This window comes from Lingula anatina, chromosome 6 (assembly GCF_051362555.1).
Source record: "Lingula anatina isolate TDL-2025a chromosome 6, LinAna3.0, whole genome shotgun sequence".
Lineage (NCBI taxonomy): Eukaryota > Metazoa > Brachiopoda > Lingulata > Lingulida > Lingulidae > Lingula > Lingula anatina.
Genome location: NC_141772.1, coordinates 5,855,675 through 5,876,074, shown reverse-complemented (window position 1 = coordinate 5,876,074; position 20,400 = coordinate 5,855,675). Strand labels below are relative to the sequence as shown.

At 34.2% G+C, this 20,400-nt stretch overlaps 1 protein-coding gene across 2 annotated transcripts in view; it reads right to left on the bottom strand.

Annotated features, from left to right (window-relative positions):
- Positions 1–1,773: 1,773 nt before the first annotated feature.
- LOC106174275 (protein phosphatase 1H) overlaps positions 1,774–20,400 on the bottom strand; it is a 25,944-nt gene continuing 7,317 nt past the window's right edge. For both annotated transcript variants that reach the window (XM_087015815.1, XM_013555757.2), the window contains exons 2-11: positions 12,037–12,193; positions 11,008–11,115; positions 7,476–7,661; positions 6,929–7,041; positions 6,657–6,741; positions 6,192–6,310; positions 5,815–5,878; positions 5,083–5,190; positions 4,396–4,547; positions 1,774–3,877 (exon numbers count right to left, since the gene is read on the bottom strand). In XM_087015815.1, the coding sequence (XP_086871941.1) occupies positions 3,685–3,877; positions 4,396–4,547; positions 5,083–5,190; positions 5,815–5,878; positions 6,192–6,310; positions 6,657–6,741; positions 6,929–7,041; positions 7,476–7,661; positions 11,008–11,115; positions 12,037–12,135 (1,227 nt within the window). In that variant the 5' untranslated portion in view covers positions 12,136–12,193 and the 3' untranslated portion in view covers positions 1,774–3,684. The remainder of the gene's footprint in view (positions 3,878–4,395; positions 4,548–5,082; positions 5,191–5,814; positions 5,879–6,191; positions 6,311–6,656; positions 6,742–6,928; positions 7,042–7,475; positions 7,662–11,007; positions 11,116–12,036; positions 12,194–20,400) is intronic.

The following is a 20,400-nucleotide window of genomic DNA, read 5'->3' as shown; positions in this document are numbered from 1 at the left end:
AGAAATTCTTCATTTCTCTTTTCAGTTCTTGCACATTATTATAGATGAATTGTACCACCGTGAAAGCCTTAGACGCACACAACTTCTTGACCAAAATAACCACAGACACATATCAGGAGGTTTCCTGAAGATCATTCCAGCAGTCTTTCCGAACAATCTATTTCATAGGTCATCTACACATTACTCTTCAAAGGACATGGTTTAGTGACTTGATGAGAACACAGGAGGTGACCCTTCTGTAAACCATACGTGTGACTAGGTGCACTTGAGATGTCACTTAAGAGCAATGCCTTGTCATAAAACATACACCATTAGAAAACAAGCCCATTTTAACATGACCAAACCACCACAACTGAACATTCCTCTCAGGGATTTTTGCAGATGTGATATTCTGGCAACCATCATCTTAAGGCATGTTGATTGTGCAATATTATGATCTCTATAATATATATAACAAGTTAAACAGGCATTGATATAATTGAAGACTGATATGAGATATAAGCCAGCATTAGGTGTCGCCATACAGATATTTCTGTCTCAATTTCGTATTGTAAACATGTTTTGTTGGACTTAAATATTATTCATTTGTGTGATCACATTATGCTGTGATGTTTACCTGAACATTCGACTAGTATTTAAGGCATATTTATTTTGGGGACCAATTCATATTTTGATGTTCAATTTGCACCTATTTTAAGAATCTGTTCGTCTTCTGTGATGAGTTTGTTTGTGATGGTGTGATAACTGTATTTTCACAATAAAACATATGAAAAAATAATTAAAAGTTAGTTTATCAGAGAGCATTCTATTTCTTTAAGTGTAATTTCAACTGATCTCTACTGTATTTCAACTGCTCTTCTTAAAATCGGATTACTTCTAAAAATCAGTTTAAAGATGGCATTAGAATAGATAATCAAATTTACATTTTTTTCTTCATCGAAGATTCTTGAATGAAATGATATATAAGGATCAAAGATCTTATAAAAGGAAAGCCAATCCATTAAAAAGTGTATGTCTTAAAAGATTGTTTGTAGTAAGCTTGTCACGTTTTTTTTTCTCTGTTGCATACTTTGAGCAGTGTCTTGACCTGTCTTTTTAATATCTTAGAATAACTGACGGAATATTTTTACAGTTATCAAGGGAATATGATCTCAACATTTAATTCCTCCATTGTACAGGTAAATCTCAATGCTTCACATGGCTAAACATAAAATTTTCAGATAAGTCCATTTGAAGTGGATTTCTTGTATATTGTTGGTTTTCTTTGCCTTGGCCTGTAAACTTGAGGACAGTACATACCTTCTGTTACAAGGACAATGGATACTTGAGTTTCTTCATGTGTGTCTGCAGTCTGATGGGTTATAATTAAACAACATTTCTGGGACTGATGCCATATAACCCAGACTAAAGAATAGTTCTTGGGGGTTTCCTTGCCTTAGGTCTTCGTTTTAGGAGAGATCATTATGTCCCAAGATTGATACAAATAATCTTAAACTATGCGTAAAAAGACAAGAAGTCCCCCCCCCTCCCCGCAAGTTCAAGGGCAATAGACTTCAGTGTATTTATTTGTGTGGACCAATGGTTTCTGAAGAGACTTAACTGCATTCCCTCAATTGATATCAGATATCTCAGACCACAGATTTACCACATGATCCTGTTGTTGTTACAAATGTGATGCAGGTCATCTTGTACATCCTGCCACCAAGAGTTACAACAACCACTTTTCATCTTTCTTTAATATGACTTCATTCTAGAGAACTATTAACACCAACAGAGATAACCAAGTCTGAATTTATTGCACATTTTTGAAAAATTCCCACGATAAATTATGAATATTATCACTAAGCGTGTAGCATTTTATTGAGTGATGTTATTTTAACTTCCAGCTCCTCTCTCTGTCTTCATGAATTATAACTGGATTCATATTTAACGTGTAATCATAACTCGTGTCATTTTAACTTCTACCTATTCTCTATTACTTAATGAATTAAAACTAGATTCAGATTTAGCATGTAATCATAAGTGATTCATTAACTACCACCTATTCTCTATCACTTAATGAACTGTAACTGGATTAAGATTTCCCTGTTCATCTGTGCTTCTGTTTTTCATGTACCTCCATGAAAACCTGCACTTAGCTGAACATTTGTAATCCGACTTTGTACAAACTGTTTTGTTATATTTTACATATTGATCACAATATATTCATATAGATATTTTATAACATATGTATAGAAAAACTTAAGACTTGTTATTGCACTCTATGATTACCATAGAAATGTTTTCACTATTAATTCACTGTGTTTTGAGTTAATGGTGAAACAATTTCTATCTTAATCATAAAAAAGTAAGTATGACTGCAATGACTGAACATACCCTGTTTACCTTCTAAAGAAGTAAATAGTAAAACAAAATTACCAATATTCTTACAGCAAGTGCTCTTATGCACAATCCCTTAAATGATTATAATAAATAATTCTTTGATAGTGTTAAGCTAATAATATTAAGTACGATGCTTTGACACTGAATTTCCAATAGCAACTTGTTGCTACATAACAATTACAAATATACACCATTTGCCAAGGCTAAGGCCAGATAGGTGAAAATCAGTTTTAAAATGATCGAAAAACAGTTTGCTTTGGGAACAAATAAGTTGCTGTTACTTTTTTATGATTTAAAATATGCAAAGTGGCACATTCTGTTTTTAAAATTTTGGTGACAAGTTGGTTTGTTAAAGATCTGTCTGTTTGATTAGAAGACGACTTTGACTCATTTCAGGCACAGTCTTGTTTTCTCTATTTTATGTTTAATTTTGGGAAATTTCCAAATTTATACGGCAATTCTCAAGACAGCACAGATGAAAGAAGTTTATAAAGATTCTTCTTTCAACAGTTATATCAATAACTTATCAAAAAGAAACTAAAAAGTAACTTACAGAGCTGATAAAGTTTTGAAAAGAACAACAAATGGAATCCCATTATTCTTCTTACAGTATATACAATAAGGCCTGCCTTTACTTTTAAAATGTTTTCCAATTCTTATCTAACATATTTATGACATTGGCAGACAAAATGCCAATGGACAATAGTCATATAACTGTCTTTTTTACAACATATTTATAATGAATACATGCATTTACAAAAATGGATCCTTGGTACTGTAACTCAGCTGTAAAATTTGAGAGAAGAAATCCATACAGCTATTGTTTAACTCTGTCCTGGCATCTTCCGAAAAAAAAAAAAAAATTAATTTGCCAGGTGTCTTGCAGCAACATCATTGAAAAGGCAATATAATTAATCCACTGTGCGTATGGTACTGGGTCTCATGGCGGCAGCAGCAACATTTCTTTCAATTTGTAAACATAAAACATATCCCAAGTGGAATTATTTCAACTGAGCGATGCTCCAGGTAAGCCTTAGATATATTTCCACATTTGTTGTCCTGATTAAAAACTGCATTTTCTAAGGCAGTCACAGCCATACAGGTTGCTAGTCCTCCAAAGTAGTATATTTAAGAAATCAACTTAAGTTTGCTTTTCCCTTGTGACATTTAAAAACATCCATCAAGAAGACCTGAAAGTCTTCCAGCAGACAAACAGGTCCACGTTTTCATCATTATAGCATTACTTAATACCTGTAGTGATTTATTTCAAAATATCATGTATATGGCTAAAACTATGGTTTATCAGCTGTTAGGGATACTGTTAGTTTGTGATGTCCTTGATTTCCCTAAATTCAGTGGCTTGTACCTATACAGTGGAATGGCAAATATTGTGATATCGTCCCCTGATGCCGATTTATCACCCTCAGTCTTCCATGCTCTACCCTTGAGAAGCCCCCGTGCAAACATTACTAGGTCCTGTGCCAGGCGAGTGTATCTAGGGGAGACAAAATAAATTATATACATAAATATTTCTCTCGGCAGTGACACAGAGTGCCTCATTATGTTTCATTCTGTACATTAGAAGTAGAAAGTCAAACCAAGACTTGTACAGCCCTTCAGCACTGGTTGACACCTTTGCAGAAGGTGGACACTCAACAATACCAGTTTCTTCAATGAAAAGTTTTCAATGATTTTATCATAACAGTTACTTCTACTCTCTCCTCATTGCTGTTACACACCCCAGACTCTAATGCATGGCCAGCACAATCCGGTGCAACACAATCTCACCTAGTGCAATCACATCAAACAAAATCTCACCAAACACAATCTCACAAAGGAGCAAACTTGCCCAACATGAAGGCATCAAACAGTCTCACCCAGCACATTCTACACAAACATGACATGTCTCTACACACTTATGTTATTATAATACATCGTGATTAAAACAACAGTACTATTCCCCATGATGCCCTGCCACACAAAAGAGAGAAGCTCAGTATATTATCAACTCACCTGCTTTGATCACCTTTATGATAATGCTTCAGTGATTCTAACACTAAATCTACTGTCTTCTCGTTACTGGTCACATCCCAGTAGCCGTCTGAGCCCAATATAAGTACATCATCCTCCGAGTGCTTACAGCTTGTCATGTCATACACCTTAACCTGGAGTAATATCACTAAAATGTTAAAATTTTCAAATATCTCTAAAATTTTTAAAAAGAATGTACATGACCTTGACATATCAAGGGATACATACTATCCAGTTATGTTATATTATTATCCAGAGTTATTAAGGAGATAATGAGTTTTGTGAGGCATTTTTTAATTTGATTTAAAATTATGGCCTCAGAATCATGTGAAGAAACATTTTTTTTCCAAACATGTTCAAATACCCAATCATTTATTTCAAAGTTCCATTTCATTATGACATGACATTTAAATTACTTACAAAATACATTTATGATACGCACTGTGAGCCCTGCTCACCTTTTTGAACTTTGAAATAATCTAACAATGTACTCCTCCTCATCATAGTAGGGTAATGGTTAGATTTGTCATTTCTCAACCTCTGACTATGGGCCTTACCAATTAAGTAGGTAGCTGTATTATTGTGAACTATTGCTTGCACCCGTGCATGTGTGTGTGTGTGTGCACGTGTGTGTGTATATATTTATGTATTGCACAGCTGTACCCTTACCTCTGGTACTGGAGTTAGGAATGGTTTTATATGTATATTAGAATCATGCACCATTAAGTCGTGATCTCCAAATCCCCGTGTTACACCTATTGTGGCTAGCACCCTGGCCTGTTAAAATAGAAATGTTTACATTATAGAAAAATTCGAACTATTATATAACTGTAGACCCCCCCTTTTTTTTTGGAGGGGGAGGGAGGGGGCTAAAGCTTTATTTCATATACAGATGCTAAGATTTTTTCTATTAAACTTCATGATCTGATATATAACATTAAAAAATGAAAAAAAAAAAAAAAAACAAAGATACAATGTTAACTTTAAAACTTGCATCTTGGGATAAAAACTGTGGATGTGAGCAATAAGTAGAACTTTATTAGTAACATGAATAGCCATGTATTTTGCTAATATGCCAATAATCATGTATAAGCATTTAATAATTTCCAATGCCATATTAACTCCTTAGTTGGGGATTCTCATTGTGTTATATATGATAAACAGCACAATCCAGAAAATACCTGCCTCCACAAACCCATCAGAACATGCAAGAATAAAATAAGTGACCATATTTAGGCCTTGAAAGGGAACCTGTTCAGCAAAAGAACTGTCTGTTTAATCCTGGGTCCAAATAAAAGAAATGAGGTTGCAGAAATAAAAACCTACTTTCATTTTTTATAGTTATTTTGTGAAACAGGGGGTGAGGCCTAGTGTAATTGGGCTTTCAGAAACTTATTTTACCCTTTTCCCATCTCCAAATACCAGAGGAAACTTGAGGTCACCCTCTTCTACTGTCTTGTATGCCCTGAAGTGAATATAATGATTATAATGATAATGTTAGATACCTAACTATTGAGCTAATATTTCTACACTTTTATTTGATTTTTGCATCAAATTTCAAGTATATTCAAGAAAATTTTTACAATATTCAGTGGCCCAATGAAAAAATATGCGGCCTTTACAAATCAACATTTAAAATGCCTTAATGATTACTTTATGAAAAAATTTTTGAAAATTGTGAAATATAGTGACTGAGTTTGTCATATCTGAATTAAGTGAGAACCTTATTACTCTATTTTATGATGTGAAATTCTCAAACTTTGTAACTTTTGCCTTACCAACCAGACATCTGTGCATCCCTGTACAGCATCCTCTTTCCAATGTCTTTTTTATGGACACGTCTGGGGAAATCTAGATGTGTGAACTCATTATGTAGTAGCTCTGGCTGAAGATATCCCTGGATAATTATGAAAAAAATGTGTTAATAGCCTTTTCCCTAGATGTATTTCAAAAGTATAATTTATTAAGAATGCCAAGTTTCAACATTTGTTAACACTTTCTGGATGTGTGAACTCATCAGGTGGTGGCTCATGTTAATGGTGGACTAGAATAGTAAGAAAATATTTACGTAAGGCAAACATCTATGTTTTCAGAATTATAAAAACACAAATTCAATTCTTTCTCTTTTTTTTTCAATCACCTGCAAAATTCATTACACTAGTCATTTGTGTGAAAACACACACACACACACACACACACACACACACACACACACACACAACAGATCCCAACAAAATACTCACTAAATACTGTAGTCTTTGCCTCTCTGACTCAGGTGTGAAATCTTTAGACATTTGTATAGAGGTCCCATCTTTCACTATCACAGCCCTGAAGGAATGAAGGAAATAATCTTCATTGTGATAAATCATTACATTCAAGTTACAAAAAACATTCAACTTACAAATTCCCTTCAACTAATAACACAGGGTAAGAATCAGGATAAAACAAAATGTTAACATCCCGCCATTGTCATTTTATATTTTTGACTATAAAGGCTACGTAATTTCTGTAGTACCTGCAATCCCCTGCATTTGCCACATACAACTTGTCCATGAAGAACAAGGCCACCAGGGCCGTGCACCCCCCTATTATCCGAAATGTGGTCCTCTCACGCGCTATATGGTTATCCTGAAAGACATATTACATTGCCTTCTGTACAATTGAGCTGTATTACTTGAATTGAACTGTATATTGAACTTTAAAAGCATAAAAATAATAAAATTAATGAAAAATTGTTGAAAATCTCAAGTTAAAGGGCAATGAAATAAAAAAGTCATGTTATTTTAAGTACTAGTAGATTGGGGAGCTTCAGTAGTCATATAAGAGTCAATATAAAATATAGAACATATATAGCTATTTAACATAAACTGACATCAAAGAATACAAACTTATTATTAATTTAACCTAAGAAACATAAAAGTTGACAAGGAGGCAGATCTAGTCAAGTATAATCATCTGTGTAAACCCCCCCCCCCTTTTCCTGAATCAATACTATAAGTTCTCTTCTGTTTTTGGACATACACGTACAGTCTACATACAGTACCCACTGATCCACTTCTTACCATTTCAACAAAAGCTGCCTCTAGTGCCCCACACACCAAATCTTCTACACTGATACTGGACTCTTTGCTTGTCATGCCATACCTGGGCGTGGCTGCATAGATAGAGTTTTGCTCAGCCCCAGGAGACTGTGGAGGAAGCAGGCCTTTCTTTGATAATATGAGATCAATGCAGTCTAAAAGCTTCTCCTGAAATGAGTAAATAAAGTGCCATGCATTAAAATGATGAGATTTACTACATGTAAATGCTAACATACGAAAGTTGTATACAAGAACAAAGACATAGGCTGAAAATTCTGCGACAGCATACGTGATGCTCATGCACACCCATGTTTACGTGGCCCACACCAACCTGTACATAGTTTTAGTCTGCCACATGCAGTAACACTGGTTTCATGTCAAATGCCAATAAATGAAAGCTGAGGCAGTTATATTTTGTAAATTTTGTTATTGGCAACTGTTTTTGCTTTGAGCCATTAGATTTGTAAACTTATTTACAGATCATAATCTGGTCAACAGTGATGTTCTGGTTATGGTGTACCTTGCGTGAAAATACAGTAAAAGTGTTGACATCTCTAGGGATATTAATTCAGTCTGTGCTTCAGACACATCCACTGCACAGAGTATAAATTCTCTTCCTGGAATCCTGTATTCTTAACAGCCCACTTGGGTCATAGTTCAGGGACCGATGGGATTAAAAAGATTTTTTCTGGCAGCTAAGTCTTAATGGATCAGTACTTAGGTTAATAATACAAGAGACTAAAGGGAATGTCAGTGACCATTAGGGTGTATCCACACCATACTCAATAAGATCAAAAATATACTTATTATTTTTTCATAAACATCGGTCAGAGGGCTATAAAATCATGTGGAATGACATTAACTCACTGAGTGTACATCATGAATGTTAACAAAATGTTTTAAACCATATTAAAGAACTGAAATGAAATTTAAAAAAAAAAAGCTGCTGATGACAATGTTGAAAAACATTGTGTATGTACAATTGTTGGCACATAGCAAGGAAAATTCCTTAACTCACAGAAATACTTAGTACTAAGTAAATATTTTCAAATACTTAAATCACTTTTCTTCATCCCTATAGTTGGCTAGGACAGCCAATGTCCTGAATGTCTAGATAATTAATTTCTTTCAAGAAAAAAAGACCACAATACACGTGTGTATGGCCTAGTACTGCTTAATTGCTACATATTATTACTGCATATAGAATTTTAAACTACAAAGATTATTTTAAAGATAATCAAAAGAAAATATGGGGCATAAATCAACGATATACTATTCCGTAAATAAAAAAGGTTTTTAATTTCTTTTTCACTATCAGAAGTGCTATGGAGACATTTGATTTGATTTGATTTTAAACAGACCATAAAACTAATCTCATAACTTACATGACCATCTGCTTTTACATTCTTTTTTTTTTTTTTTTTTTTGCTTTGGTAGAATTTGCCCACTGTTGACCTTTATGTTCTGATGGAACTAGCTTGTTCTATAATATGGACAGTCGCCCTTTAAAATGTTAAAAGTCATAAGTATCATTTTATAAATTATCCTTTGAGATATAGGTAACCAATGTAAATCATGAAGAACTGGTGTAATGTGATCAGACTTTTGAGTTCTACAGAGGGGACAAGTCCTCTAGTATGTTCTACAAACAATTTACTTTCCATTTTGAACAGGGTAAAATGCCTAAATCATCAAAAATAAAACATTATCACCAAATGCAAATATCCTTGTGATACTGGTTTAGCTTATTTCAATTCAAATAAGACAAGTATTAGTCCCCCCCACCACCAACACGGCCGTATTCTGACCTTAAGGTGACCTTTACTTGTCCAATTTGAATGTGTCCTTACTGATGTTGATGCAAGATTGAGAGCTATAATCCATAGATCAATCTGACTCCATATTATATCCCTCAAGGATTACATCTGAGACAGTACAGTATAAGATCTATGGAGTATGGAAGATTGACAGCGTGAGAACTTCTCTTTCTCTTTAAACTAAGGTCCATTCAAGACAAAAGCTTGGTCTGAATTAAAACAGAAAAAGAGTTTTATCCAAACATTACCAGACAACTAGCACTTCTAGTAAAAATGACAGACTGTTATTCTGACATGGAGTTTCATATTCTCAAATGTGTTTCCAAAGATATTGGAAACTGAACTCTCTATTATTCACGTACATGCCTCGTTTAAGGCTGCGTTCACATGGAAAATCTATTTTCTAAAAATCTATTTGCGGTATCTTGTGATCACGGTCTGTGCCCTGAGTATCCCGCGGCGTAATTACTGGCAGCACCAAGAATTAATTACAGCTTTGGAAGTAACTGGCTCGCGCTGCCCGTAATTACGCCGTGGGATATCCAGTGCACAGACCGTGATCACAAGATACCGCAAATAGATTTTTAGATTTTTCGAAAATAGATTTTTCATGTGAATGCAGCCTAACTGTCACATTTAGTATCTTAAGGAATGAATTACTCTTTAACCATTAAATATATGATACAAAATATATCTCCCCATTTTTGAGAATTACTATCATAATGTTAGCAATACTGGCATTCATACACATGTACTGTATATAATACCATTTAAATAGTTTAATCAAGCTCCATCTGTGAGGGATTTGATAATTGAATCAAACAAAACCATGATAAAAGCTATTTTCCAAGAAAGAAAACAAGAATTCCCAACATGTCACACATTAAGACACCTACCCCTGCAATTATCACATTAGAGAAAAGTGCCTTTAAAATGTCAAAGCTCTGATCTTTTGAGTTTGTGGAAAACACAGCATCTGAGCCTATCCCTTTTATATAGTCTTTTTCATCTTAAGACACAGATTAATGTTCTTTGAGATACCAGACAGGGCCTGTTGTTGAAATACAAAGTCTATCACAACTTAAAGTGATAACAACTGTTAAAAATATTGTAAACAACTCATGGAAATATAATAAATTCCATTTTACCACCAAAACAGCAGTTATCACAATAATTCTGGAATCTGTGCTTGCAATCAGACCATGTGGACTTTCAAAGATGGCTTTACCTTCATAAAAGTCTCTTTAGAGATTATTCCAAAAAAAAAAAAAAAACTTTACATCATATATCTACATATCAGAATCGTAAAGTTTTTAAAAAATTTGGAAAGATTACCTTCACTTGATATTGTTTTTGGTTCATGACATTACCATGACATAATCATTAAGAAATTTCATGAAATTTTTCTGATATTATTTCATTATCATGAATTAATACTGCAGTATTAGTAAGTTCATGTCATTGCCTTGTCATAATTTGGATATTACCAAGAAACAATTATCCAGTATATAAGTTCAAAATTGTCACATGTTCACATTGCCCTAGGTAGCTTGATAACCCAGTAAGTTCATGACATTCACGTTACCCTAGGAAGCATGATAATCAAATAAGTTCATGACACTACTACGTCATCAAGCTATTACCATAAAGTGATACATTGTATATACCACTAATTAAGGTCATGGTTGTCACCTTACCTTGACATGATAATCCAGTAAGTTCATTGCCATAAGGGCAGCACCAGTTCCAGCATGGCCATCAAATATGGCAAAGTATGTACATGGAATGTTCTTGATGGAAAGATTCTGTTAGAAAAAAATTTGAATTACCACATTTTATTTTAATAAATTTTAGAACATCAAATGAAGTACAATGTATGTCTTGAAATTGACAGTGGTCATGAGAGAGTGAATGTCCTGACACATTCAGTGGACTGGTATCATGTTAAGGAAATTAAAGATATAATTATCTAATACTGCGCTTAAAATGAGTAATAATTCAGGGCTGGGATGTTGTAAGCTACAATCATCAACAGGTAAATGAGTCAGCTGAATGAGTGTCAGAGACGTATACAATTGGCTGGTCATGTGACAGGACAGATGACTAAAAATCTGCTGACAGACTGTCTGGTTCAAATACAGGAGATTAGATCTCTTCTCAAAGACAAATTTGAGATTTAATCTTTCTCATATCTGGGATTGCGCCTTCCAGCAGATACCTATATAGCCATCTTGCCTGTCACATGACCAGCCCATCAGGTCACTGACACTCTTTTCGCAGTGAAACTCATGGATACTGATCTCAATGTCAGATTACTGCATTGTTACTTTGTACGTCCAGTATTAGATTCATTTTTCCTATTAATATTTGATAAAACTAAACATGCTGGATGGACACTTTTGTTGGGGTTTGGCATCAGGATAATAAGAGTCAAAAATGATTTTTACCTTTATCATTTACTTAAAATTATTAACATTGATACTAATAGGATCTTTTTTAAAAAGAATTTTCTTTCTTTTTTATTTATTTATTATTATTATTATTATTTTTTTTTTAATACTGACTTTTGTGCTAATTTTCAAAGGTCCATTCACAGGCCTTTTCTGCCTTACTTTAACATTTATTTTTCATGCAATAAAGGGTTGTCATCTACATGTATCTGTCAGGCCTTTATTTTCATTTTACTAAAGACTACTTCTGATTCCTTTTTATCTTTTCCACCTTACAGTTGTTGTAATGTGCTTCAGTTCCACTGGCTCTGTCTTCTTCTTGCTAAGTACACGGTTGTCTTCAGAATTTGGTTGTACACAGGGTGGCTTCAACATGAATTGTACAGCTTTGGCTTGGTCTTCATTGTATTTACTCTTTCCTCCATTGATCACTCTGCAAAGGAAAAAAAAAAAGAATGAAAATACTAAATTGAAATCATTACAAAAGGGCCCTGGTTACAGTAAACTAAAGCTCAAAATGAACACCAGGCTACTGTATATTTGAAAGATTATATAAAGATTTTTGTTTCATCTTTTTGAGCTTAAGCCTAGAAAATGATCTTCAGACTAAACTTTGAGACCAAAAATTTAGACTACTTTGAACCAAGACAAATCTGTAGTCGTCAAATCAGTGAATTATTTTGCTGGGTTTATAACAGCAAAAACAAAACATAGTTTGTACAATAAATACATGCATACATACATGTACCTGAATTTACCTTGAGTTGAATTACAGGGGGTCTCAATATAGATGGAACCCACAAATATGATAATGATTTATATCTGAGAAAAATAACTGAAACAAGATTAATTGTTCTGGAAGTTGATATAATAACAATTAAAAAAACAAAACAATGATTTGCTACTGACAAGTCCACAGAGCCAGAAGTTTGCTTTGACACTACCACACATCAACAAGAAAGTCAGGATCCTCTTTGATCATTTCTCCAGTCATTTCGAACATTTGTGATAGAGACAACAAACATTGAATCAATGTTTGTTTTTTTTTTTATCTAATTATTATATCAGCTTCCAGGACATGTAATCTTGTCTCAGTTACTTGCCAAATCATTATATTTGTGGGTTCCATCTATATTGAGACACCCTGTATAATTTATATGTCAGTGTAATTAAATCAAAGAATATAACTAATTCAATTATAATTAAGACCATTAATTAACTGTAATTATACCAGACACACCAGTGCCTGCATGGGCATCACCATGGACATATTTACATTTTGGTGAGCAAAGAAACTGAATGTAGGAGGAATAATGTTATAATACAGCATTTTTTAATAGGGGACCTCAGTCCTTATTAGATGTGGTCCATCATGGCTCTGTGTGAACAATGCCAAATTTATAAATACATATCTCTCAGCATGAGCAGTTCTTTTAAAACAGAGGTCAATCAATAGGAGATCCTTCGTACAGAGAATTATATTGCTCCATATATCTTGTCAGAAGAAAAAATCATTTCTAAACTTCTCTTTAGGACCACATAATGCTGATATTTATTACTTTTCAAACTAATCTAAAGCAACTGTATTGTGGACAAAAAGAGTGTTCAGACAGATTTATATCAGTTTAAGTCCAAATGCCATCACCAGATGCAAAGTGATTAAACAGAAGCGATTTAAAAGTCTTCGTGCATCTGGTAGGAGCTGTTCTTACTTTCCTAGCTTGGCTGTGATTTACTAAATTAACTTAATGAACTAGACATTATATCTAAATTATTAACTAGCTACTTTACAAGTAGGATTTAACTGGCCCTTTAGACTGGTAATTAAGTCAGCACAAGTCTAAGCTTAGGGCTCATTCCCAATAAAACTATCTTTCTATATAGATCATTCCAACTCTGAGGGGACTCTTGCTGAATACAATCAGGTTAACATGCCTCCTCATTTCCAACATACTCATATATAAACACCAGGTATTCTTTATTCTACTCAACGCCAAGTGTGAGGAGGAAGCTTCCACAAGGGGTAGAATTAACTTGTTCCTCCATTTTTGGCACATGTCATGTAATATAAAAAGTGCTTATTTTGGGTCAAGGGATAAACAATATGGGGCAAAAACACAAAGCCATATGTCGCTTTTTTTCTTCAGGGGTGAGTATAGATACTGTAACTCATAATAAATCCAGGGAATGGTTTGAAGCACTGAAAAAGTAATATCTGCTGACCACCGATCAAATAAATCATCTACAGAATTATCACTTTAAACTATCCCTGACCTTTTAAATGATGAATACGTTACATATATCTGAACGTAGATTATTCCCCAGCATCCACACAATTCAATTTATCAATATCTGTAGAACTGATTACAGCACTCTTTTTGAGCAGGAACAGCTTAAATCATTCATTTGTTGAATGATTGGCTGAATTATTAAACCCAAGGATCAACCAACTGTACACACATTTGTCAGTTGCTGAAAGACTTCACCCAATCTTTCTAAGTTCACCTTTATGACCACCACCCTTATGTTGTTTTCAATTACTGAAATGAGTTCCCAAAATATCCTGAAACTTGGGGTTAGAAGCAGGGGGGGATCCAGAAATATTTTCTGACAGTCTTCCAAATTATCTTTGTTGGTCCATCCTCCATTGTTGACCGTCTTCCGACAGAAAAAATTGGATACCCGTCAATGTAAACTTGAAAATTTGACCGTCTTCTAGAAGACCCAGAAGACGTGCTAAATCTGCCCCTGAGAAGAGTACAATTTGAATGAGGACAAAAATATTGACCATTTCAAAATATTCTTATTTTGCATTTAATTTGGTGTAAAAATAATTTGGCACCTATCTTCTCTATTTTTTCTTTTTTTAATGGAATAGAATATTAACAAAATAAAAAATTTGTTTTACAAATTAATAAAAGTAATTTTTCTAACTGTATTTTCACTTATCGTAACATAGTTAATTCAATTTACACTTGCAAAATCAATATTTATAACTTATATTGACTTAATCATATCATACATTTTCCACAGTGATAAGCATCTCTAGAATTCCAGGGAGAAAAGTAGTAAAGCTTTGCCTGCACACAGTTGAAAACTTCTAGGTCTCCATCACCATGCATGCACAAATGCACATATACTACCACATACACACACATGCCCTCTTCTCCATGCACTCACACACACACACACACACACACACACATGCATGCACACCAGACCTGTGTACCAGTTTGGGGGGGGGGGGTTTGTGGGATTAGAATAAGCTGCCCTTTTTGCCAGAAAAAGGCCCGCTCTGAATAAAAATTGATCCGGGTACACAAAGGTGTCTTGGTTAAAGGTCCAATTTTTTTTTTTTAGAAAAAGAGCCTCTCCCCCTTTAAAATTGTTGGCTATATGGGCCTGCACACCCATTCATTGCAACTGCCACACACTCACATATTCAAGACCTCAGTTGAACACACTAGGTTTTCTACACAGAGATGTACCAAAGGGTTCCAACGGGGTGTAGTATGAGGAGGCAGCAATGCAGTAGAAATCTTATTGACTTTCCCTGACAGACAGCCTGTATATGCATCAGTTCACAGCAAACTTGGGATCAATACAGGGCGCAGTGTACTGAGCTGAACTCCAACTTATAAAAAAGATTTTTATTTCTAAATAACTGCACTATACAACCTCAAAGCTGATAGCTATTCTAGCATATAGCATATTGGACTTCAAAGCTTATTTCTTATTTCTATTTGTACATACTTATTTAGACTACCCTTTTTTTCTGGGAAAAACAATGTCAAAGTCGAAAGTAATCATTTAGGAAAATTTTATTTCACAAACAATTAATCACATACACAAAAAAAGTCTGTCAGAAAAAATAACTTGTACTGATTCTTTGAGAGCATGACATAATTCAATGAAATAATTTTTAAAAACTTGTACCAATGAACTAAATGGTGCAGAACAAAACAGAATGGAGCTACATGCACTTTTTTTTTCATTCCTTTTGTAATATCTAATCACCTGCAAATACCCTCTACTGCTTCTAAATTTCTTTCCTTCAATGTCATGAAATCAAAACCTTCTCTCTAATTGCAGAATTTCACAGAAGCCATAGTATGTGGTTAAGCAATCTACTTCAACTGACTGCATGCAACTACCATAACTGAGGGTGAGACTACATGTAATAAGAAAATCCTGAGAACTGTATGCAATTTAAAGTAGGTGACAGGCAATTGGAAAATTTTGAGTAAAAGTTGTATGTCGGTTTATTTAAGTCATATTATACTAAATTCAATCACAACAGCTTATTTGTTTTGATAAAGAAATCTCCAAAACCTATTAAATTGAAAATTTTAAGGGGCTAGGGGGTCCATATATATGCAATCTCCTCAATTGTCTCAATTTGCAATGTGCTTTGATTCAATAGACATTTCCGTTTTAAACCAGATCAATTCTGAGTGTGCCTTTCATGCAAAGTCTGTCACAGCTATTAACCTGTCACTCTGACATTAATCCTGAATAAAAACTTTTACCAATTCAAGAAAAAAAAAGACAAACATCATTTTAGCCCTGTGCTCCTTCCCCCCCCCCCCCCCCCCCCCCCCCCCCATCCTTGCCTTCCTTCTTACCAATGTAAAATCCTAAATCAAGCATCCCAAATAGTTACTATGTGAACATGCACCTACAGAGTCTAGATAAAAACCCAAAATCTTAACATTGGTTTGTGTGGCATGGTTTTGGAGTTGTTGTCAAGGCATTGTTATTATGCTTTGTAACTGTTTGGGAGGCCTGGGTATGAATCTCAGTATAATCTTAAGTTCTCTGTCTATCATTGCATGTGAAAATACAATCATTCTCCCAGTAATTATAACCACTGCATACCCAGTGATTGTTATTGATCCATTACCTTAACGACAAGGGACCTTAATACCCTTCCCACTGAACCGAGTTGACATCTTAAGGCAAGTCCATCCTATATCAATTGTGTAGTGAAAAGACATACATAATGTATCTTGATGAGTGATTGAAGTGCTGAAAGTGGAAGTTTAATTCAATAGGAGGTAACTTTCTTTACAGTAACTGTATTTCCCAGTGCAGATAACGAAACTAATGCAGCCACTCGGCACAACATTATCACAACTCTTTGCAATCCAATAATGTTAGTCTGTCCTTGCTAGTATTATTGAATGAGTTTCTTTTAGTTCAAAGTCGTGGAGTTCCAAACATGACTATTCTTTAATGGGTTTCCACTCCAGACTAATACAATATTTTGATCAAACATGCCTTGGTTTTTTTTAGGGGGGAGGGGAGGGTAGTGGGCATTTTAAAAAAATAAAAAGTAACAAAAAAAAAAACTCCTCCTACACATTGATTTATTACTCTTAATATTATAACCTCTGGCAAACATTTTGTGTAAACTTTATTTAAACTCTTACACAAGTTATTCAAAGGTCACAACATAAAAAAAATTAATGTTTATTCATTTATTTATTTGTTTATTTTTTAAATCTTTCATTTTTTTTTTTTTTTTTTGGAAGGGGATGGGGCAGGAAGGAGTAGAGCCTCTTAAAATGGCCATGTAATGGGCATCTGATGTAAGATAGAAAAACAAATGGATTATGTGCAGCAAACAACTACGCGGATGTGATTAGAGAGTAGAAGCAGACAGAATGGTATTACTCTTTATCTCAGGTAGTTTAAGAACCAGAGACGTAATTATTTGGTTTCAAATTGCTGTTGTGGAGCTACATGTATATGGAACAGTAGTTACTATAAATAATACATGTATTATGATAATTTTTTATAACTTGGTTTATAAAATGATCATAATTATAACAAAGCTTCACATTTGCTAACAAATTGAATATAAAAGTTGTATTAACTCAAACTGCATGAAACATTTTAAACCGAGTCTTCTCTCTATATGTAACGACACAAAACATGATGTTAAATCTACAAATTATAAGTAGTAAAACCATAAAATCGGGCATTTGGTTTTCGGCCAAAATTAAGTTTTTTGGCAAAAATACCCCAATGTTGGTTTCAACATTAACTGAATACACCTAAATCTTCAACGTAAATATTATAATAGCTAAACCACATCATGTGACCCAGGGTGACTAAATCAGGCATGTTCACACAAGAACTAACTTAGGTGAGGAATACTATATACACGTATCCCAAGTGACAGGATTGTAAAACACAACTTTTCAAATTTTTAGGTGCAGTGAGGATCCCTATTTAATCTGGATATTTGTAACATCAGTCAGACTACAGTCAAATTTACAATTTATAAAAAGGGTTTGAAGTGTTGTGCCAAGAAAATGTAAACATGCCTCTGGTCTATTTCTAGACTCAACTGGACTGGTCGGGTCTTTACATGTTGTATAGCGCATGATAACCTAGTCTGCAGCAATTCCTGTATTAATATCAGAATTTTATCTGATTACACTGCTGTGTCTATTTGGTAACATAATATGAACTCTTCAGTAAGCCTGTGCAACCAGGACGCAATAGCCTGGCTCCCTCATACAGATAGTGAATATTAACAACTTTTCATTGTGAAATTGTAAAATAAATGAGAACTGGTGATCAATCTTCATTTATTCGTGTCTTTATCGCCTATAAAATTGTGTCAGATTTATTTTGTGTCTTAAGTTAATGGGGAATTATGTCAAAATTGAAAATTGAGAAAGGAACAAAAGAATATAATATATTGCATATTTCAATTTTATGAAATAAACTGTTTGTCTCTATTTTCTTTTCAAAGTTAAATTTAAGCTCAATTCAAATAAAGGATTAATGAGTGAATAGTTAAATGCCTCAAATTCTACCAAATTCTTTTCTGACATATTCATTTAATAAATACATAAATAAAAACATAAGAGTAAGAAAATAACTAGTAATCAGAGTTTAGAAGCTTTAAAACATTGACAATGAATAAAGGACACTAGTCCTCAATGAACCAAATACTAGTAAATGTAGGGATAAACTAGAGGATCAGAGAGGCGATACCGCCTCCGAATATTGTACCACCAGCTGGAGCAAGCGCATTCGTATAGACCCCCACATACACAAAATAAGGGGTGCAGCCACCAGTCTTGTGCTTGACAAGCTGTAAAAATGCAATCAACAAGAATTTTCAAAATATGCAAAAAATATATATAACTAAAAATGGTGCAATCAAAGTTAAGTTCATTGTAAGGTAGGTCAAAGGTCAATTTCAAGGTCACAGTAAATTGCCAGTATATGACTTCCTATCCAACTTCAATAGTAACTATGGACCTATCTCTGCCAGTTTTGGAGATAAAAGGGAAGCAAAATTTGCAAAGTTCAGTTCATGGTGAAAAGTAGGTCAAAGGTCAATTTCAAGGTCACAGTAAGATTGCCAGTATATGACTTCCTATTCAACTTCAATAGTAACTATGGACCTATCTCTGCCAGTTTTGGAGATAAAAGGGAAGCAAAATTTGCAAAGTTCAGTTCATGGTGAAAAGTAGGTCAAAGGTCAATTTCAAGGTCACATTTAGATTGCCAGTATATGACTTCCTATTCAACTTCAATAGTAACTATGGACCTATCTCTGCCAGTTTTGGAGATAAAAGGGAAGCAAAATTTGCAAAGTTCAGTTCATGGTGAAAAGAAGGTCAAAGGTCAATTTCAAGGTCACAGTAAAATTGCCAGTATATGACTTCCTATGCAAGTTCAATAGTAACTATGGACCTATTTCTGCCAGTTTTGGAGATAAAAGGGAAGCAAATTTTGCAAAGTTCAGTTCAAGGTGAAAAGTAGGTCAAAGGTCAATGTCAAGGTCACAGTAAGATTGCCAGTATATGACTTCCTATTCAACTTCAATAGTAACTATGGACCTATCTCTGCCAGTTTTGGAGATATAAGTGACTAAATGTTATAATTTTGGAGTTACCATAATGTGCCATAAATTTCCTACAGAAAAAATTAATTAAAATAAAGAAAAGGTCATTTTGGTCAAAGTTCTTGAAATGGGAGGTTCTCTGAAGTTGCAGAAGTTTAAATTTGATAAAATAATGTCATTTTTGACCACAAGTTGTCTGCTTTGCCAAGCATTATGTTTTATTTTTCCGGAGTTCAAAATTTATTATCCATTACCGTACTGCACATTTTTACGGAAGCCGACTGGTGCCATATGTTGAAAAAAAAAATTATCTCGAAATTTCGAGATAGCATTTTTTTTGTTCAAATTTCAAAATACTATCTCGAAATTTCGAGATAAATTTTTTTGCTCAAATATATTTGAAATCTACACATATGACTTTTGGAAAGCCGTCTATAGAAATTTTTCCCGTAACTCCTTCCGTAGGGTAGATAATTAGCATTTAATTTTGCCATTTTTAGACAAGGGTGCATTGCAATGAGTGCCACACCCAGACCCCAATACCGACAAAGCCCAAATTTTACGTGGAACGAGTTGAGATTATAGGTGACCTAAATCCATGAGATGGGTACGGGGGCCCTTACCGTCTAGGAGGAGAAGCGGTAACGGTAACATGGCGGCGGAGCCGGCGAACGGACCGGACGGGACCGAAACCATGTGTACCGCCAGCGCTAACGCTGGTGGTAAATTTTTTTGTTCAAATTTCAAAATAGTATCTCGAAATTTCGAGA